We start from the raw sequence: 23,879 nt of genomic DNA on the forward strand, positions 1-23,879 counted from the left end.
AGGTGTAAAAAACAGTCATTTTTCCCTCACTCTACTTGCCAGTGGAGCAGGAAAGGAAATGACTAGCAGTGATACAAGGTAACCTCCACCACCCACCATAAGGTGGCATGTGTAGTATGGATGTAGATGTACATGTAGAAATGGTTACTATCTTTGATGTGAGAAGCTACCTAATTCATCATACACTTCACTAACAATACCCTTATGCATAAGTACTTTCCCTTTGAGGGGAAGGTATAGAAACAAATCTGGGGCACAGCCATGGACAAATGCATAGTACCCTCCTATGCCAATAGCACCCTCATATGCCAAACTTTTTATGTGCCATTAAATGGAACGTTCCTCACCTCCCAAAACCCCAAACCCCTCGTCTGGTTCACATTCAATGATGGTATCTTCATGATACGGACTCAGGGACTGGACCTTATCCTCATTCCTCCGCAACCTCAACACCTGTTTCACTCATTTCACCTGGTCACACCAACGTGCCACTTCCCTGGACACTGACCTTCAGTTCTCTGATGGCTGCATCCACAGCTCTGTCCATATTAAGCCCACTAACCAACAAGAGTATCCGCATTTCGACAGCTATTATCCCTTCCACACCACAAAAGCTCTCCTATACAGTCTGGCCATACGTGGCTGGCATATTTGCAGTGACAAGAATTCCCTTGCATAGTATACTGAGATACCATGAAGACCTTCATGGATAGTCACTACCCCTTAGCCTAGTTTTCAAGTAGATTTCCCATTCCAAAACATCACACACCCCTAATCTTCCCACCACTTCCTAGGAAAACTCTCCCCCATAACCCAATATCACCCTGGACTGGAACAACTGAACCAGATCCTTTGCCAGGGCTTTGATTATCTATCATCATTGCTGGAAATGATGGACATACTACCTAAGATCCTTCACAGCCCTCCTCAAGTGGCATTCTGTCACCCACCCAGCCTATCCCCAAACCATGGCCCATTCCTGTCACTCCCAACCCAACCCTCTGCCACCAGGGAGGGCCATATCCCTTTGAAAGACCCAAGTGCAATACATGCCCAATCCACCCATGCAGCACTTCATACTCCAGTCGTGCTGCAGGCATATCCTATCACATCAGAGGCAGGCCAACTTGTGAAAGAAGCCATGTCATATACCAACTCTGTTGCAATCACTGCACAGATTTTTATCTCGGTATGGCAACCAACCTGCTGTCCACCACAGTGAATTCCACCTCCAGACTGTGGCCAAGAACAAACGTGGCCACCCTGTGGCACAACATGAAGCTGAGCACCACATGTTTAAGTTCAATGGCTGCTTCATAACCCTGGCCATCAGGATCCTTCCCTCCAGCACCAGCTTTCCTTAACTACACAGATAAGAGTTATCCTTGCAACACACCCTTGCTTCTGCATCCCTCCTGGCCTCAATCTCTGATAAACCAACTGCACCCACACTCTCACCCAACAGCTTCCCCTTCTTTTGTCCTGTCACCCACACCCTTTCCATGTCCCACCTCACCTTCATCATGTACCACAGCTTCCCCTTCTTTTGTCCTGTCACCCACTCCCTTTCCATGTCCCACCTCACCTTCACCGTGTACCACAGCTTCCCCTTCTTTTGTCCTGTCACCCACTCCCTTTCCATGTCCCACCTCACCTTCACCGTGTACCACAGCTTCCCCTTCTTTTGTCCTGTCACCCACTCCCTTTCCATGCCCCACCTCACCTTCATCATGTAGCACAAATCACAGGCTCAAGTACTTGTACATTACATGTCTAGCCTGTGCACTTTCCACTATTCCTTTAGCATTCCTAACCAGCAAACCTGCTGCCTCATTCCCAGCCACTTGGTACCTCCCCCCATCCCCTCCTCCCCCCTCTCCCCCACCTCTACTCACCCCAACTGACACAACCCCAACCCTACCCTAGTCCATCTGCTGAAATGAAATATTGGCATGTATGTCCAACCAGCACACTTTAGGGTTAGCAAGTTTTCTCTCTCTTTTGTGTGTACCTGTTGTCAACTCAATGCTTCCATTATTTGGTGAATGGTCTAACTTACTGCTAAATTATTTATTGAAGGTTCTCTCAATAAACAACAATTTACATAAACAGCAGAAAAAACATAATCAACATCTTTAGGTAAGGATTTTTAAGATAGAATCCAATCTTGTGGCCATTGTCTCACTTCATATTTTATCTATTGTCTGTGTGTTTAGCAGAGCACATTAAGTCACATAAATGCACATTGGAAATTATCCTTTATGTAGAATTTCAAACTGTCACTGATTTACAAGAAGTGTATGTCACCTACTCTCAAAGATGAAAATAACAACTGTACACTTGACAGCACAAAAATTGGCTGGCAGAAGCCACAACCACAGTTAAAGACCAATACAACACTGACATGAAATAAATGTGACATGCAATAATTTTCTGTTTGCCATGGGAACATGCAGACAAGGAAATATTACATCAAAAATTACAGGAAACTAATCTTGTCAGGATTCCACATCTGTTCAAAGAAGTCACAAAATCTGCTCTGCAACCACAATATGCTGGTATTATCTATAGATGTAGTATATGATAACTGAATAGATAGAAGTTTGTAAATGAATATTGTAGCTAAATAAACAGCTTTGTCCTCATGCTAAAATCGATGTGTATTTCTTTCTTTTTTGCCATAAGATACACATCATCTAGTTCAACAATTCATTGTCTATGAAGCTTTCCATTTTATTATATGAAACACATGCTGATGATGTGCTGCTAATTTGCCACAGAAGACAAGACAGAATTTCTAATATAAATCAATGAGAGTCACTTCTGGTGGAGAATGAGCTCCCTGGAGTAAAAAAATTGAGTTTACTACCTATTTTGACAAAATATGTGAGAATTATTTGCACTGTTTTATTGCTACTAAACATTAATAGACTGACAGTTTGTCATGGAGAGTTAAGTCTGCAGGTGCACCATTCACTCTATAATAGCCAATCACAGTACAAGGGCAAGGTCAAATATCTGCACCCCATCGCTTTCAGTTCGGTCACATTATTCATGCGCCATGCCTCATTATCAACAGGCTATTTGTCCCACCTCATTCCTCTTGTGAAGGAAGGGAATTTGACAGTGTCAAAGGCCAGAGCACAGTATGGCATTCATGGACATCCTGTGCAACGATGGATAAAATATTATCAAGATACTGAAGTATCAAGATGAGGTAGGGGAACCAGACACTGGCATGCAATACCACCTGTCCAGGATACTGAATTTGTCAACAAATCATGGCAAATCCTTTTTTAACCTCAGTGTATTTGAAACATACTACTGTGTTTCCCAGGTTTGTGGATATGGTTGAGCATCAGCTTTGAGAGTCTAGACTACTGAGCAGGTGTATAGAACTTGTGTTTTCTGAGGACAATGTCAATCATGACTGGCGAAACATGATATTTTCTGATGAATGGGTATTGTCTTCAGCAAATCACGGTCCAGTACGACTATACAGGTGTGCCCATCTCCACCCCCAATACATCTACGAGTCATCTTGCATTTGCACCATTTCGCCATACCAGTTACACATGCATGCACACTACCAAGAGTTCTGATTGGTGCTTATTTCCGACTAAACAACTGCCAGAGTTGAAATCAAATTGTCATCATGCATTGGCACACCACTACGTCAGAAATGTGAAGCCAGTGACTGATGTGACATCAACACCTGCAGCTGACAACATCCCAATCCCACACATTCTGTTGAAATATACAGGGGATAAACCATTGGCCATGCTGAAAGCCAACATCATAGCTGCCACACAAAGAGGTTGCAGTGGTGCACTACTTCAAGGGGTGATGGCAGCCTGCTGGCACTGTTCTTCACCACTCGAGCAGCTCACAACACAGTGAAGGAGCTTCTGTACAACTTCACTGTCGTAGAAGACACCTCCACAGGAACGAAGGTAGGTGATGTGAGACAATCAAGGTCACCATCCGTGGCCTCCACTGGCTCATAAGAGAAAGAAGTAGTCAAGGATTAAATCGACTTGTCTTCTTCAGAGTTGTTGACCTCCATCAGGTCAGCAGCAAGACACGAGCACCTGTCTACCTGTTCGTGAACACCGCCTGGCACCAGAAGAGCAGGAGCAGCTATCAAGTCTAGTGGTTTCGGCGTATCGATGTCGCAGTCTCGCAGATGTCCTCCAATGTGGATAAAGAAGACCAATGCTTTTCACGTCAGCAACTCGGTCATGTCACCAAGTACTGTGGCAACGAAGTGGCATATGTGAAGTGCACACAAGCACACGAGATGCGTGCCTGTAGCAAGCCAAGTGACATCAATTGACCTAAGTCAACTGCTGCAGCATACAAATTGTAACCTTTTTTGGCTGCAGCTATATCATGGGCTAATACCACGTAAAGAAGAAGATGAGGCAACTGATACACCACAGAGGGTTCCCCCCTCGACCCAGTAAGAGTAGGGCAGCCCACTGCCACACTAGTCAGCCACGACAACCGAGATGACAGGGTGGTGAGCCAGTACACCACAGAGAGCAGCAGCACTGACCTCCACGTAACAGACGTCGGCAACAATGTGCGAGACGTGTACTGCTGCCAACAAACCCATCACCACCTTCAAAGCAGCCGTGGCAGTGGATAGGAGTGCCCTGACAGCTACCCCAGCAGCAAGACGAACGAAACCTGCCACCAGCTGCAGCAATTGCACTAGACCCTCGCACACAAGCTTTGAGCTGTCACAGAAGAAACGTCCCTGTCATTATTCCCTCTATGGAGCCAAAGATAGGGGGTGGATACCACCATGCAGACAATCACCTCTTTGGCCACTGCAGAGATGCAGGAAACTACAGAAGTGACTACACAGACAGAGAGGGGCCAGCAACCATGCAGCAGGCCATTCCCAATGCCAACTGTGCCCAAGGACAAGAGGCCAACAGCCTCATGGTGGGTGCTGCCAGAGCCATGTGTTGTGACATCATTCTCCAGAGCATGATCACAGTGCCACCACCCACCTGCCTCCCTCTCCCACACAAGGAGTCCATGTCACCAGTGCTGAAGATGACTGCCACATTCCTTGATGGCGGTACCTATCCCCATTCCTTCAATCCTTACTCGTTCAATTCTCCTGACCAACCGAGACTTTCTTTGCTCGTCAACCCTATCCATTCTTTTCTGAAGAGCTAGAGACACTGCTCTACATCTTCCCACTGGAGACAGTGAAGATCATCAATTCCTGTGCTGTTTTCACTCATACTGAGTGAGAACAACTTCATCAACAACACAGATGCGCCATGCAAGACACGGAAGCGACCAGCAGTGATGATGAAAGGCTACCCCAGTCGAAACTTCCATGTGGCCACTTCGGAAGCCTTCAAAAGAAGAAGAAGAAGAAGATGATGATGATGATGGAGATGATGACGAAGATGATGATAGGGGCCAGGCTGGCTACTAAACCCTAGCCTTCCCTTCCCACCACACAACCATCAAATCACTCATTCACCACCAACAACAACAACAACAACAACAACAACATTCACCAGCCAAATGTCTGGCAGCAAAATTTCATAGGAAACACTTTATATTCATCACCATAAGCCAATTCATCTAGAGATGCTATAAGAAAAGCACTACAACAGGACCTGCAGTAATAACAACAAACTGCTTAACCTGTGGCACTACCAAGCCAAAAGGTTCGTGAATTTCTGTATCAATATCAGCATCTTGCATAGGTTGTGTTTCTGTGACAGTTTGGGGCTGTATGTATTCCCTTGGAGTTTGAATGCTTCACAGGACAGATGGTTGACTTGATGCTACCTAATATACCCATATCATGAGTAATATTACTGTCCCATCAGTGCTACAAATAATCCTCAGGGAGTAATCTGTTTCTAGGAAGATCAGTCTCCTACACACAAGTTAGTGATGGTGCAGGAGTGGTTTGCACAACAGAATGAGATTTCACTTTTCAATTGGCCTCCTGCTGCACCAAACCTAAACCTTACTGTAAATGGATGGCCAGAAAAGAAACAAATCTTGTGAGAAAACTGGCCTGACCCCACGCCAAGAATCCATAATGACCTATGAAATTTCACCCTAGCTGCCTCTGAGAAGGTGACAGAAAATGAGAGATTTATCACCCACCTCACAGATCCCCTCCACAGATTAACAGAGTTACACAAAACAATTGCACTAAGCCAGATACAAGCCAAATATTGTTGTCAGGCAGCTGCCTATCAGACATTTAGATACTTGTTGCCAATCTTGACTCCACACCATGAAATTAAGTGCGTTTACTATGTCTCCAATGTTATGAATGACACTGTGCAATTATCAATTGATTAATTGAAAGGGTTTATGGGGCCAAACAGCGAGGTCATCAGTCCCTGCACAATTTTCCTGCATGTTTTTAGAAGGTGCATCCTTTGCTATCTATGTATCAAAAAGGTTTTAATCCTTCTACTACACTTACGAGCGTTCTTTACATTTCTGGGCAGATCTGTGCACACTTATAATGTGATTGGCTCCTGCATAACATTACTGGTAAATCAAATTTCAGCCACGGACATTTTTTATGCTGTCAAATGTACCTCGAGGTAAAGAAAGATGTCGACAGCAGTTCAATAATTAGGCCGCTTCATCAATTCAATACTAAATTATTGCTTTCAGCTAGTTCAAATAATAAAATCAAGAAAATGACAATGATAAGTTTTTGATTTGCCACTGAAATAAGGTAATTGTCATGAGTTTGTTATTTAAAATGGAAGTACATCTGAGGAAGAAAATGCTAAAACTATATAATTAACTGGAGATGAGGCATTCCACCAACTAGCATTCACATTATGAGGGAACACATTTGTGTGAAAAGGCATGGAATAACTCATGTTAATTCCCTAAATTGTGCAACAAAAACCACTGCTTTCAGCAAATGAAACAGTTCAACAAGGAGGAGGAGGAGGAGGAAAAAGATGAAGAAGAAGAAGAAGCTGAATATCACTGAGATTCAAGCACTGATTTTATTGAGAAACTGATCATCCTTTTGTACCCAAAGTCCGCCAACATTAGCACACATTTTACACACAAAGTGTCAAAGGCAGGTCGCTGGTATTTTAGCTGTGTCATCAAGCTGATTCATACAAATACTCATTCAGAATACAACTTCAAAGGAACAACAACAAATTAGGCAGTGAACTATTATAATGGCAGATAATAATGATGCGTAATAAGACATGACACAATCTTCAACATGTAGTTTATATGTTATCTACAGTAAGAAGACCAACTTCATTAAAAGTAATTATAAAAAATACAATATGCAGATATGAAAGTTAGTAAACTTTAAATCTAAATTGCGAATACAAAAGAATGGCATGGGACTAAAATGAAACCCATTGGAACTATTCCCTTACAACTGTCTTGAGCTAAGGGGGAGAACCAACTGTCATAAAATGAGTAATCAGAATTCAGTATACTTTCCAATATTATACTAATAAGCAGACTTTCTTACAAAATCACTGAGAACTTGAAAACTAATTCTGGACCTTCTCAAGAACACACAAACTAAAGTTCGTGAACTGCAGATCATCATGTGGTGCTATTCTGCACATGTACTACACTGAAACTACATTCACCCATTGAAGTAAAATTCAGTTAAATTATAAAAACTTCAAAAGAAGTAATCAATTTTACCTATGGCTGGGCACAGAAGCCATAACTGAGTCAAAGTAAATTTGAAAAGCAAAGTTGTGTTGTGTCCTATAGTATAATGAGACAGGAAAAAAGTAATAATTAAAATGTAGATAACAATACATCAAAAAAGCTCATGTACTATGCAAGTACATCATCAGCAATAAATGGTCATAGTCAAACACTTTGTAAGACCACTAAAATGACACAAGAATTATAGCCTGCAATTCTTTGTGTGTTAAGGTCACACATCAGAAAACTGAAAGGAACTGTATCTTATGTACAAAAGAAATAACTTATGACACAGTTGTTAAACCTATCCTGAAGCATTACTTGTCTGTATGGAATTCTTATCGATTTCCAATGATTGAGGTGACTATAAACATTTCGAGGTTAGTGCACAATTCAAAATGGGTGATTGTTGTGTTTCCTTTCTTGTTCCATTATACAGCACCACAAAGGTTTTGCCTTTTAAATGGTGAGAGCTTGCCTTCACATGAGATTCTAAAAGACATATTAAAACTTCCTGGTAGCATTTCGTTTAAGTATCACAATGATAAAATTGGAGAAATTACAGGCACTCATTTCTCCCATGCGGCACCTGTAAACTGAACAAGAAAGTGACCAAATAATATTAGTACCAGATACACCCTCCCCTCCCCCCCCCCCTTTTCCTGCATGATGACTTTTAGGATATACATCTAAACACAGAAAATTATTAATTCATACACACAGGACTTCACTGCACCAGTTTCTGAAATATGACACTTCAGATTTTATTTATTCCAGAAAAAAATTCATGTTGCAGTTGACCCCTGCACTGTAAAAAGACATCAACAAGTGGGTCACATACTTGAAAAATAACTTGTTACATTCATTTTCACAGTTGTACATGCATCTAATGTTTTTGAGGCCATTTCAGAGTTATAACCACACTATTAAAAACTGTGAATCTCAAGTTTACTGCATAAGGGTCATTTGGCTACGCACAGTGGCTTTATAAGTTCTATATAGAGTAACCTTCCATGACAGATATTGAAGATTAATAAGACCACTTCATCAATAGCTTTTAGATTTATTCAAAGCCTACGTCACACGCATTATACAGGGCGAATTAAAAGAAATTCCAAAACTCGTGTAACAAATGAGTCAATTTTTATAAATAGATAAACCCTCTATACAAATGAAGTATGGAGTGATGATGATTTTACAACACAAATTATGTTCATGGCTGAGTCACAGTCGAATTCAGTGAACACAGGAGGTAAGGTGAAGAGCTTGTATAAATTTAATTATTTATTTTATAAATACAAAATAAATGTAACAAATAGACTGAATTGAAAAAGAAATCTTACAAGTTACTGAAAGAGTTTAATCAAAAAGAAAACTAAATCACAAAAATGCAATTCCCGGCTGAAAAGGTCTTCTTTCTGTTTGGATGTGTTCCACATCCCAAAAACTAAACTACAGATGAAAACATTGATAAAGCAAATTATATGGTATTTTGAATTTAACCGATAATTTCATGTGTATTAAACAGATGATGCTACAAGCAAACTAGAAGATAGTACACAGTATAATTTACACCAAGAATTAACTATGAGAAAGCTTTGTGCATGATGAGTGACACACTTGTCGAATGCTGATGAAAAGCACATCTGAAATTGAATTTAGTTATGGGCGAGACACAAACCATTAATTTAACTGAGATATGGTACATTAATCAGTCACACAACACAACAAACTATTCCGTTGAATCAGTTGCTAAAACTTGGACGTATACACAGTCATTGCCATTCATATGTCTCTGCAGCACAACAGAATGTCAATCCTAAGGGCCTGAGTTCGATTCCCAGCTGGGTCGGAGATTTTCTCCGCTCAGGGACTGGGTGTTGCGTTGTCCTAATCATCATCATTTCATCCCCATCGAGACACACAAGTCACCAAATCGAAATACTTGCGCCCAGCAAACGGTCTACCCGACGGGAGGCCCTAGTCACACGACATGTACCTCGGGGACTGGGTGTTGTGTTGTCCTCATCATTATTTCATCCTCATCAGCAGTGTGCAAGTCGCCCAATGTGGCGTCGAATGAAATAAGACTTGGACTTGGCAGCCGAACTTCCCCAAATAGGGGCCTGCCAGCCAATGATGCCATATGCTCATTTCCATTTTTTGTGACTTAACTTTTATTCTTTTAAAGAGAATCCTTTGCAGCACATCAATGTACAACACCAATCCGACATGCTTATTTGGCTGTTTTGTCGACTATGTCATTTCCTTATATCCTGCTGTGTCCAGGTACCCAGCAAAAGATCATCTTCTTGGCACAGTGATGGAGCTGCTGTGAGGAGTCATGGATAAGCTGAATCAACTGGTCAACCAAATACACTTTTAGCACACTGAGCGAGTCAAACAGATGATAAATCTTGTACTGTGAAGCCTGTGAATCCCCTCCAGTGCCGTCACAATGTTGTGTAACTCTGCATCATAATTTGTAAATTATTCCAGAAGGTGCACTTCGAAAGCCCAATCAGGGAATACAGCTGAACAACCACTGGCATTCTCTTGTTGGGATCCGTCCATATAAACAATGATAAAACTGGAGTACATACTTAAAATTGAAGAAACAGAGTTGTAAGAACTTAATTTGAAGTATAAGTTTTCTTGTACTGTGTCAAGCTTAAAATCACTTTGGGTCTCTGAAGACACAAAGGTGGAAATTTGTTCCATCCCCGGCTGTGTATTCTGAAGTTTGATCAGATCCTCGAGCCAGTGTGTAACATTTATCCAAATGGTTTGGTAACATGGGGCTGATTTTTGAACAGCTACTCAAAGTTGGAGTGAACTGCTGCACTAAATGCCACTGACTGACACAGCGTTGACATTTTCAGGGCCTTTCAAGTCAAAAGGAGGCACCACCGAATCCAGAGTGGTGTTTCACCAGACAATGCACACAGACTCTGAACTGGGCTGGACCAGTCGATATTTGGGTACCTCATGATAGACAGTGTCTTACACCTTGAGGTAGAAATTTGGCATGATCCAAAAGCAATCAGCTGTAACCTAACTGTGATCCGACGAATGCTTATAAAGCTGCAGAAGGCAGACCTGTCAGCTCCCCATGCCTCCCTGCTGATATATTTCAAAATATTCAATGATTTGAAGCCCTGTGTTCGCAGTTCATTCAGGTGCAGGAGCCAGGGTAATTTCAAGTCAAACAGCTGGCACATAATGGGTATAGTGTACTTACAATGCAACATATTCCCGATAATGAGCTCTGGCTGTTAAAACTTTGACGACCACAGTTTGAAACACACAGCCTTCTCTGGTACCAATTTTATTGGTGCAAGCTCCAAGTCTCCTGGCAGTCAGCTGTAGTTGTCTTGTTGTCGAGGTAAGACTGGATGCAGAGTAGAGGACTGCGACATCATCCACAAACAAAGAGATTTTAACAGGGCTCCTGAATGTGGAGAAGACACCACTGACAGCAATGGCAAACAATGTGACACTGAGTACACTGCCTTGCAGGAACCCATTCTTCTGGACACAGCAATCACACAAGGCATCACCAACGTGATAACGAAAGCAACTGTCCTCGAGGAAGGACTGGATAAGAAATGACAGGCGTCCATGTAATCACCATTCATTATGTTGGTGAAGGATGTTACACCTCCAAGGGGTGTCGTACACTTTTTTGAGGCCAAAAAACACACAAACGAAACAGTTTCAGCTTTAGAAGCAATCCTGTATTGCCATCTCCAGTGGAATTAAATTGTCAAGAGCAGAACGGCAGCACCTAAAAATGCACTTGGAGCAGCACAGGTAACCTCAGGATTTGAGGAGCCAGACGAGGTGGCGATAGACCGTGCACTTGATGGTCTTACCCATACAACTGGTAAGGGCTATGCTCTGATAACTGTTAGGGTCAGCATGATCCTTGTCTGGTTTCCATAATGGAATTAATATGCTTCCTTTGAAGTTTGGGGGGGGGGGGGGGTGTTGCTGTCCATTAAACCAGATCTGATCGAAACATGATAGAAGCTTGCCTTTGGTTTCAGGGCACAGATGATGGAGCACGGCATTATGAATCTGATCAGGTCCTGGAGCTGTCTCTGGCCGCAGACAGAGTTGATTCCACTTCCCACATGGAGAATGGAAGATTGTAGACCGCCTCATTACAGAAGAAGAAGCAGAACCTTCTTATCTCAACAGTCCAACTGAACATCTGGAATTCAGAAGTTTGGCGGGATGATGCAGTAACGATAAAAATAAAAATGTGTTCAGCTAAGACCTGAGCCACTTCTTTCAGCACATCCACCAAGACTCCATTTCTCAATAAGGCCAAAAGGGACATGTATACTGCGCTTGCCTGAAATCCTCCTTATTGAATCTCAAACTTGTGCAGTGGAAGTGGACCGATTAATGGAAACTGCAAAATTTGTTAAGAGTTCCTCTTCTGTTCTTTTATCACTCGCCTAACTTGTGCTCTCACAGATCTGAAGGCACAGAGGTTTTCTTTGGTTGGATGGTGTTTTGAAATTTCCACAAAGCTGCATGCCTAGCTCTGATTGTAGAGCAACATTTGTCATTCCACCAAGGGACATGCTGTCACCTGAGGGGGGTTGCTGCTGGACTGGGAACTGGAATCTGCAGAAACTCATTGGATCTCACAGGTCATATGGTGACCTTCTCCTGAACACAGTCCTGTTGTTCAAAAATGGTCTGCTGATAGTGTTGCAACCAATTTGCCCTTTGAACCACCCACCTTTGTGAGTCAGCAGACGAATCTACACTGGAAGTGGTTATTAGAATGCAAATCTGTGGCCACTTATTGCCAAAGCAAGTCTGAAATAGCTGGGGAGCAAAATCAAAGGTCAGTGGCTGAAGATGAGTAGAATTCAAAGGCATATTTCTCTGAATGGATGAGTTGCTCAATAATTCAACCCCCAGAGAAATGGTAGCTGAGCCCCATACCACATTGTGTGCACTGAAGTGTCCCCTCCCACCCAAGGTCAAATAGGTGGGTAACTGCCTAAAAGAGTTGTGTTAGTACACCTCCATCCCAACAGATCATAAGGTGGAAGATAAAAAGATTTTAACTGGTGTGAGACCTTCCATTGCAATTGCTTGTATGACCATGGTAAAAGGGACAGGAGAGGAGTGGCATCTGCCATCAATGAAAACAGTCATGTTAATCTTAGCCTTGTCTCCAGTAAAATTGCCCTTCCTGTAGTGGTGGTGACCCCTTAATGCACGTGAGTCGGTGACTTTAAGATGAGTTTCTTGTAAGCAGAAGCAGAATAGTCTTTCGTGAGCCGGGAGCTGCAATTCTTCCAAATGAGATTGGCATCCTTTTAAGTTCCACAGCAACAGAGAAGTCCATGTGGACGCCATTGATTAGCAATGGTTACCCCTGTCCTTGGTTGCTGATGGTCATTTACACAAGAGATCAGGGGGAACATTAGACAGTGACCAGCTCTCAGGTTCCTCCATGTAGGTATCAATATCCTGAACAGTAAAATCACTACTGGAAAGGGAGCATGCTCAGCGATCTGAACAACTTTTTGTGTGACATTTTTCCTTACTTATGGGAGGAGTTGCAAGCACAGCTAGAGAGAATGGCTTAGTGGGCTTCAGACTGTGTGCAGCAGTATGTGGCCGAGGCCCCATCCCTGTCGTCACCAGCTTCCAAATAATTTCGGGTTCAAATGTAGCTTTTCTCCCCCCAAGTACACTGACAAGTGCATATACTCTTACTTGAATCTGTGGTCTGGAACTGTGTGGAATTATCATACTTAGTGACTGGTTTCTTAATGGTCGATGCAAAACATGTATCAAACACCGCAGGTTATATGGTTTTGAAAGCTTTCTTAGCTTCACCATAGGGTACGCATCTCATAACATTCAATTCTCGAATTTTCCTTTCCTCGTTACAAACCGCACACTTCCTGCTTCACACTGGATGATTCCTGGAGCAGTTTATACACTTCAGAGTAAGTGTACAAGAATCGCCCCATTCATGAGCTGCATCTCCACAATTTCCACATGTAGCCCTCCCATTACATGCCACAGTGGTATGACCACATCTATGACATTTGAAGGATAATTTTGGGTTGAAGAAACTGTCAAACCTTAAGGTGAATATAGCCTATAAGAACACATTCAGGTAATTCCAGTGTTCAAAGTTAGAATAAATGTTGCAGTTTTTTCCTATGTGCTACTTACTCTTGTCACACAGTGCTGCACTTCTGTGAAACTCATATTTTTCCAGTCTTCATGTAATTTCTCAGGGTCTATCTCCATTATATAAGAGCAGGTAGCCACGAATTTACAGAAGTTAACAGGGTTACGTAACTCAGCCACAACACGGTATTCACCTAAGGCCTTACATATCAAAAGTTTAAATACCTGGTCTGACATGGCAGTTTCAACAAGTGTTCCATTAAAATGTCATATAAAACTTATTAATGATGAGTCATCTACCACCCAGCCAATTTTCGTTATGATGTTGTATACTAAAGAAACAGAAGTGATATTTTCCCTCCAATCCATTTTATATTTATGGCTACTTTAAGGAACTTATTGCACTTTGAGGACAGTGAACCAAAATCTGTTACCTATAATACTAATCTGGAATGAGAATCACAATTTTAAACTAACATGAAACAAGGTCATAAATCTAAAAGTTACAGCTACTTGCTGAGACCTGCTCAGAATTGTTGCCAGTGATGAAAAATACAATCAGAAGTTTCGTAAATCTGAAGTTAAACATAACATTTATTAAATAACCATCAGGATATATTTTGGAAGTAAAAAAAAAAAAAAAAAACTGTGATTTATGACCAAACTAATGATCAAAAGATACCTGATAATTTGTACTAATGGAATTTGCATACAAATTACTGAACAGGCAAATGGGAAAGTGGACAACATAAGTTCCCCATCAAGATGTATTTCTTGAGAATAATATCCAGTAACAGTTCAAGACAATATATTTAAAAATGGAGACAGCTGAAGTATTAGACAGACACAATTAAAGTGAACACAATGTTTTCTGCTTCAAATTAAAGAAGCAGAGAAGAATTGATCTGTTGCCAAAGAATATCCCACAATATATTTCAAATGTATGGAACAACACTTCTGTCTCCATTCTAATGTTTATATAACCTTGAGGAAAAATACCAACTCCATTTTAAAATTTTTTGATGCATTATTTGGCATTATTTGTTTCACTGTGAATAACATATTTTTATTATTTTCTTTTTTCATTCTACGTACCTTTCTTTATATCTGCAATTTTTGATTCAATTTCAGCTTTATCTGCCTGCATGGCTGCCGTTGATTTGTAATCTTGGCCAGCCGCACCTTTTCCAGCACCACCAACCTTAAAAGCAGTACGGATTGCAATTATCTTTCCATTTTCCAGCTGCATGTAAATTCCCTTGGGGCTTTTCAGCACCATGACCCTCTGGCCTGCTTTGAGGACTATTGAAGCTCTATCTGGTGAATTAGTGGGTATCACAACATCTGTAAAGGAAAGAACACACAACTGTCATTCCGAAATCTTAATCAATAATTCAACTGAACAAAATAGGATGATAAAGTCTTAACATGCCCTCAATTTTGAAATCACTGGAGAAGAAACACAAAATAGGGGACAGCAATGATGAGGAAAGGAAATTGCTCATGTGCTTTTTTAAAGGCATGCAGCTTAATTTTATTTATTTATTGGATATATGTTCAATGGATCCATACAGTGATTATTGGCCATGGATACAACCACAAGTGACCTCAAAAGACCATGATACTGTTGTAACTTTACAAGTCAAATAGAAATAGGAAATAGAAAATTTGCAATGTTGGATATAGGGAAATCTGTATTACAAATGAAAAATGGCAAAGCTCCTAGAGTACAAGGTATCACAGCTGAAATGGTCAAAGCCACAGGACCTAGTGGAATTCAGTGGTACGATAGAATAATGAGGACAATGTGGACATATGGAATGATTCCTGATGATTGGACAAAGGCAATTATTGTACCTATCTTTAACCCTTTCGTGAGCCTTGGGAAACATGTTTCCACTACAATGAACTCGCTCCTAGCCCCGTGGGATTCATAGTTCCCACCTCTGTATGGTGCTACCACCTAGTAAACAGTATAGGATACTATTTCCAATTGGAAGTTCCGGTCGTTTTTGCTGTACCTTCGCGCAGATACTTTGTATGACTGAGTGTTGCTCTGTAGAGGAGCCTTTCAGTGCTGTTTGCGTGACATTTTGTAATTTTTTCCTCAAAGTTATAGTATAAGGTAAATACTTTTGATTTCTGCTATGGTGTCTTATTATTTGGTGTTCCCTGTTTGTTTTAAAATGTGTTTTACTTACATTACTTGTGGACTTGACTTGAAGTATTTGATGTTGTTGGTGGGAAGGCTACTTCCCACTGCCTCTTTGGTAGCCCATTGTTTTACGTCTCTAGAACCAATATTTCTATATTTTGCCACATTTATTTGACTTTTTTACTTAGTGGGTTTCAGAAATAATGCACAGATCATTATGTTACTAAAGAATGTCAAGTTTACCATACCAAACCAAGTGCTTGCTTCCATTGAATCTGTCATAATATTTTTTACAGTCTCCAGTTCTTTATTTCTTTGCATTGCTTTCCTTTCAGATGTCTCATTCCCTAGACGTCAGCAATCCTAAACATGTTGACGAAATTTACAATATATTATTTTCATTACCTGATGAAAGTGATTCAGAAACTGAAGGAGCTGCAGATGAACTGAAAGTTCTAGATAACACAGTCACCAGTGATTCAAGGCATGTTTCTATGGAACAAGGCATTTATGGTGATGAACATGACAGTGAATCATTTGTGCTTCTGACTGTTGCCAGTAGTGATACGTTAGACAGTGAAAGTGAAGAAGAATGGAACACCGACTGCTCTTACTTCTACAATGTAAAGAACAACTTTTTAAACACAAATGGAAGGAAAACTAAAATTTCTCTGTAGTGCCAATGATCGGGAGCTCACTTATTTTTCTAAGTTCTTTGGTGACAATGCTTTCACTCTCATTGTAAATGAAACAAACTTGTATGCAAAGCAAAATTGTGGTAGTAGATGTCCATCAAAAACCTGGGGGACACAACTACTCAAGAAATGAGAGCTTATATAGGTTGTCTTATTCTAATGGGAATTCACCAACTTCCTGTTCTCTCTAACTTCTAGAGTTCAGACCCTATACTAAAAGTAGAGCCAATCGTTAATGTAATGACAAGTAAAAGATTTAAAAAGATTGTAGAGAATGTTCACTGTAATAACAACGAAACTGCAAAGCCAAGAAATCATCCAGAATATCTGCGTCCGGCCATCCTGATTTAGGTTTTCTGTAATTTCCCTAAATCGCTCCAGGCAAATGCCAGGATGGTTCCTTTGAAAGGGCACGGCCGACTTCCTTCTCCATCCTTCCCTAATCCGATGAGACCGATGACCTCGCTGTTTGGTCTCTTGCCCCCAACAACCCAACCCATCCAGAATATGATAAAATGCACAAATTATGGCCATTGATTGAAAAGCTTTTGCAGAGCTGTAAGAATAATTATGAGCCCTCATCATTTTTGTCAGTGGATGAATTGATGATTCCTTTCAAAGGATCATCTATGAAACAGTATATGCCAATGAAGCCGGTGAAACGAGGCTACAAGATGTGGCGCTTGTCAGATTCATTCACTGGATATATAATGAAGTTTGATGTTTACACAGGCAAGTGTAAGGCAGATAGTGACTAGACATTGGGCGAAAGGGTTGTAGTAGATCTAACAAAGGAAATACATAATAAAAATAATGTAGTTGCATTTGACAGATTCTTCACCACTGTGAAATTGATGTCAACACTTTTGAAGAAGGGTGTGTATGGATGTGGAACAGTGAGGACCAACAGGAAAGAAAATGTAAAATTGGAACAAGGAGAATTCCAGTTTGAAACAAAAGGAGCAATTTGTGCAGTAAAATAGATGGGTAAACCGTCCAGTCACTTTCCTGTCCTCAATTCATGATGCAAGAGAAACAATCACAGTGAAGAGGAAAAACAAGGATGGTACTAGTACAGAGGTTTCTTGTCCTGAAGTTGTGCCAGAATACAACAAAATAATGGGTGGTTACGATAAGTTTGATCGATTACGAGGAAGGTATGCTATTGGCAGACGATCTGTAAAATGGTGGCACAGAATATTTTATTTCCTGGTGGACGTTGCTATAGTGAACAGTTTTATCCTGTGGAAAATAAGCAAAAGAGAAAGTTGACAGCATCATCAGCTCACATACAGGATCCATCTAGCCAGACAATTGATCTCTGGCTTCTCATGCTGAAAAAGGCGTGGACAAAAACCTGTCTTTCTGGCAAAAAGGGGTACAGTACCTGAAGATGTTCGTCATGTGGCTGCAGGGGAGCATCAACCCATTTTAGGAGAAACCTACAGGAGGTGCCGTCATTGTAGTACCAAAGCTGCAGAAAAGCGCACTCGTTGTGTTTGTACATATTGTCAAATACCACTTTGCATAGACCCATGTTTCAGAAAATTTCATGGCAAGTAATTGTGAACAATCATTGTAACAAAAGAAGTAAATTTATCAAATAAATATGACATATATTGAAAAAGTTGTTTTTCTCATTTAACTCCAAGGAAGGGCAGTGGGAAGAACACTTCCCACCTTGTTGTGTGACCTCACTTTCACAGTTGTAGCATATTTGATATTCTGTTAGATAAATATACCTATTTGTTAACTACTATCAGCTCTCCATTCATTAAAAAAAATTCCTCAATAATTTTGCCCACGAAAGGGTTAAAATGGGTAAAAATGCACTCTGTGAGAATGAAAGAGGAACAGCACTACCATGCCACTGCATGAAGATTTTTGGTAAGATAATTTTACAGAAGATCAGGAATAATATACAACCACAATTAAGAGAAGCACAACAAAGATTTCAACCTGGAAGATCAACTACAGATGTCATATTCACAGCCAGACAGGTTGTGGAAAAGAAATGAGGATTTGGGAAAGACATAGGTATACAAAAGGCTGTTACAAGGAAAGAGGTATAGCAAGGTCTGAATAGACTGCAATTGTCAAAAAGAAAGCAACTGAGCATCAAAAACATGTACAAAAAACAAGCCCATATTGTGTTCTAATAGACAGCACAAAATGAGGATGGTTTATAATACACAATGGGGTTTGGCAAGGAAGTGTGCTCTCACCAGTGCTTTTTAATATAGCCATGGACAAAATCATAAGGGAAGTTAGCAAAGGGTCAACAGCAGATGATATAAAAATCACAGCATGTGCAGATGATGTGATGATTTGGGAAGAAAATGATAAGAAATTGGAAGAAGAACTAAATATTTGGCAGAGAGTAATCTAAGAAACGGCATGGAAATAAGCTTAACAAAAAGTGAAGTAATGAAAAATGGAAAAATGAAGGATGAAATTGCAGTGAGAATAGAAAATTTTTCAACAGTTTATTATTGTGTATCACACATAATTAAAAGTTGGAAAATACCTGCCAAAGCAAAGATTATGATTTACAAGCCATATTATCTGCCGATTTTGATCTACGGACCAGAATGTTGGCCTTGGACAAAGAAAGATCTGAGCACGATACAAGCTGCACATATGCACTTTCTAGGAGGGATTCTGGGTAACACGAAAACAGACAGGATAAAGAATGACACAATACGAAACACCCTGCAGATCAACTCCCGAAAAGAAACTATGGAGAGTAACAAGCTTCAATTATTCAGCTGCATTAAAAGAATGGGACCAGAATGACTTCTGAGAAGAGCCCTATGATGGACAGAATCTGGATGAAGATCTATTGGAAGACCATGAACAAGATGGAGAGAGACCAAGTAAAGGATGATGTGAATCGAACAGGAAAGCAACTGGAGGAGATGCTAAATGATAGACTGTGGGAGGAAAGAGCCGCTTGGAAGAGGCTCTGTGAACGACATGCATAAGCAGAAATGTTTAGGGGGGGGGGGGGGGGGGAGGAAGAAGAAGAAAATAAAAACACATGCATACCAACATAATCCTTAAATGGTGCTGACCATATACACATGGTTCAGGCACATGACATGCTTATGATGAGAAATTATCTGATAAACTCACATACACAAACTCATCAACCACTGGAAGAATGGTCCAACAAAACTGTTTAAATTGCAACATGTAAAGGCATTTCTGACTTCTTAGGCTTTTGAAACCCGTGAGAAGTTTTTGGTAGCAGCAAATTTCATGACCATAGACTTTTGAGTTACTTCCATTCCCACAGCACAAGAGAATACATACTGGGACTACCTAAATTTACTTTCCAACTGTGTGACATGTTTGTGACAAGGTGTTCTTTGACTGTCTTCATTTGATTATAATTACTCTTCTCTGAACAATAAAAACTTTCTGTGAATAAGTAGAGCTTCCCCAGAAAATGACTCCATATGACACTACAGTGTGAAAAACAACCAAAGAAACCCATCTTCGTTACAGACATGCCCCAATGTAATGTTGTTAACATGAAAGTAGATGAGATTTACCTCTTAACAGTCTCTCATACATGTAGTTCCCAATGCAGTTCGCAGTGAAGAAGGATACAGAGGAACTCTAGTCTCTGTAACTATTGAAATTGTGTGTCATTATCATTATGATGGCCGGCTTTATGATATGTGTAACTGAATGAAGCTGATGTTTCTAATGTTGGATGAAAGAGAATTAACAGGAAACCAGTTGAGGACTTTTGGACAGGATGTTATTGCTGTCTATAGTCAAAACATTTTCCACCAATATGTTAATGTCACCAGCAAACATGACAAATTTATATTATTAGTAACTGGTAGAAGGCAGATCATTAATATAAATGTGGAATAATAAGAGTTCAATGAGAGTATCCTTAGGGACTCTGTGGTGAATAACTAATCAGTCAGACACAACAGTTACACACACTTTCCTGTCCACAGCTTCCAGCAATACACTTAGCTTCCTGTTGGTGATGTTGCTCACCTATTGGACACCTGATGTCATATTGAAAGATCTTCTCTAATAGTAATTTCTGATGAACACAGTCAACTGCTTTTGTCAAATCACAAGAAATGACCCAACACTATCACCCACAAACAAATGTAAAGATTGTGAAATTTAAAACTTGTTGAGTGACTGTAGAAAGATATAAGGCGACTTAGACAAAATTTTCAATTGGTGTGGTGAATGGCAACTAGCTCCAAATGTGGAAAAATGTAAGTTTTTGCAGGTGGGTATGAAGAACAAACCCGTAATGTGCAGATACACTATTACTAGTGTCCTGTTTGATACAGTCAAGTCATTTAAGTATCCTGGGTGTAAGGTTGCAAAGTGGTATGAAATGGAACGAACATGTGAGAACTGTGGTAGGGAAGGCAAATGGTCAACTTCAGTTTATTTGGAGAATTTTAGGAAAGTGTGGTTCACATGTAAAGGAGACCACATATAGGACACTGCTGTGACCTATTCTTGAGTATTGCTCAAGTGTTTTGGATCCATACCAGGTCGGATTGAAGGAAGACATTGAAGCAATTCAGAGGCGGGCTGCTAGGTTTGTTACCAGCAGGTTCAAACAACACGTAAGGTCACGGAGATGCTTCGAGAACTCAAATGGGAATTCCTGGAGGGAAGGCAACAATCATTTTGAGGAACACTATTGAGAAAATTTAAGAGAACCAGCATCTGAAGCTGAAAGATTCTACTGTCGCCAACATACACTGAACATGACGACCACAAAGATAAAATACGAGAAATTAGGGCTCATACACAAGCATACAGACAGTCGTTTTTCCCTCGCTCTGTTTGCAAGTGGAACAGGGGAGTGAATGAGTAGTACATGGTGCCCTCTGCCTCACACCATATGGTGGCTTGCGGAGTATCTATGTGGATGTAGACGTAGATGTATGATACATGTTAAACTTTTTTTTAATTTGCTGTTCTGGAACAATTATAGAGTTATTGCTTTATTTCATTTTTTACTTTATTTATTTATTTATTTTTACACATTATCTTGATGCCAATGGCTGTCCCTGGCTTCAGAACACATTATTTACCAGGCACAATGTACTTTTTTCCAAAAAAGTGATAGAATTTCATCACTGAACATGTTAAATTTTGTGTTGACATCTGGCTCTGTATGAATAGGCTCCCAGTCAACTTGGAGAAAGTATTTAAATTTAAAATTGCTGGAAATTATCCCAGAAAAGGAAGGGGGAAAGAGGGACACCAGTAAGTAAGAGGAGGGGATCTGCAGCTACAAGAGGGGGGACAGGGGTATCCAAGAGGAGGACAGACAAGGGCACGCAAGAATGGATACCTGCAAGAGGTGGAGGGGCTACTCGAGAGAGGGGGAGGAGGTACCTGTGACACGGGGTCGGATTACCCATGAGTGATGTACGCATGAAGGAGGCACACATGAGGGAGGTACACATGAAGGGAGTTCTCAGTATTCATGAGTGGTGTAACGACAGTTGAGGCAATGATAGTTGGGGGTACTCACAACAGTTCGGAGGGGGGGGGGGGGGCTTACCCACGAAAGATTGGGGGGGCGGGGGTCTGATAACAGGGTTAGTAGGGGTACCTATGACAGGCCTGGTGGGGGTACCTATGACAGGGCTGGTGGGGGTACCTATGACAGGGATCAGGGATACCCACGACAGGGTTGGTGGGGGCGTATCCACTACAGGGTGGAGGGGTACTCATGAAGGGTAGAAGGGGGATAAACCAATGGAGGCAGTGTGTGTGTACCCCTGTGGTTGGGGGGTGGAGGGGGCGGGAGGCGTCAACCATGGTGAAGGACGGGGGACACAGACCACAGAGAAGAGAGTAGACTATGTGGAGGGGAACTGATGACAGAGGAGGGGTACAGACATGTCAGAGCATATTTTCCTCCTAACTCTTCTTTTGTAGTAATGATTGAGTAAAACCAAGAATTACATAAAACATGTGCAATATTAAAATTACACAAGATCCTGAAGTGTCTATGTACTGCTCATGACAACCAGGAGATAAAAATCTGGTAAATAGTACTAGTCTATTGTAGTAATTATTGTAACTGAAGTTCAAGATTAACAAATGGCACATCATACCCAAAGGCAAAGTCATTTCTTGTGCACTCATGCCCTGCCGTTGCCACACTTCAGCAGGAATCCAACGTGACCGTCCAGTACTAATTGTTGAAATCGTGGAACGCGTCTGGCTACGCTCCAGCTGTCCACTCAATTCAGCCTGCATTGGTCGAACACTGGCCACAGGTTTTGGCACAGTACCCCCTGTGGCCTCAGTCCGGATTGCTCTGTCACAGGTAGTAAAGAAAAAGAACATTACAACACTTTTAACCAGTTACATTACACTATATAACAAACAAAAATTAAGTTATCATTGTCTTTTAAGCTATGATATCCATAAAATCATAAATAGGCAGAATATTGTTGCAACGTCTCTGAATGTTAGAAGTAAATCACAGAAAAAATTGTGTATAGGTCCCGAAGTTGATGTGAGCAAGATCCACAGACAGCAGATTATCCTAATCACATTTAAACCTTAATTTTTAAATAGAAATAGAGAAAATTACATAATTTTCTTCAGCAGAAAGTGTATTTTTTCAGCAGGTACGCAGTGTCTTAATTACTTATCTACACATTTCCTTTTGAAAATACTGACACCTGGTTTTAAATGTTCAGAAATGTTTAATTGTGCACTTCGCCAAATTAAAAATGTAGTACCCAATGACAATATCAATGAATCATGACTGGAATCTGTCAACTTGTGATGGGTAGGGTAGTAGGAAAATGCAGTTAGTCTACAAAGGAGATTTCCTTACAAAAAACTAGTGCCGCTCATTCTAGGATCTAGGATTTTTAAAGGGACCAAACTACGTGGTCGTCGGTCCCTTGTTCCGTTGAACCAAGTCCATGGTATAAAACAGAAAACAAACAGTACACGCCACAGGAGTTCTAGTATTAGGGTAGAAAGCACAGGGACACAGAGGACAGGAACTACAACTGAAACCGAAGAATAAAAACCGGTGTCAGCAGAAAACGTAAAACCAAGTTAGCCGTGGAGGCATTGTCTCCTAAAATCGAAGGAAGGGAGTCAGGGAGATTAAAATTCTG

The 23,879-nt window shown here is 40.8% G+C and overlaps 1 protein-coding gene across 1 annotated transcript in view; it reads right to left on the reverse strand.

Annotated features, from left to right (window-relative positions):
* The window catches only part of LOC124722666, a 509,646-nt gene that overhangs the window by 34,472 nt on the left and 451,295 nt on the right, over positions 1 to 23,879 (reverse strand). Inside the window, exons 20-21 of the mRNA XM_047247811.1 lie at positions 22,854 to 23,059; positions 14,974 to 15,222 (exon numbers count right to left, since the gene is read on the reverse strand). Of these exons, the coding sequence (XP_047103767.1) occupies positions 14,974 to 15,222; positions 22,854 to 23,059 (455 nt within the window). The remainder of the gene's footprint in view (positions 1 to 14,973; positions 15,223 to 22,853; positions 23,060 to 23,879) is intronic.

This window comes from Schistocerca piceifrons, chromosome X (assembly GCF_021461385.2).
Source record: "Schistocerca piceifrons isolate TAMUIC-IGC-003096 chromosome X, iqSchPice1.1, whole genome shotgun sequence".
In the NCBI taxonomy this organism is placed as follows: Eukaryota; Metazoa; Arthropoda; class Insecta; order Orthoptera; family Acrididae; genus Schistocerca; species Schistocerca piceifrons.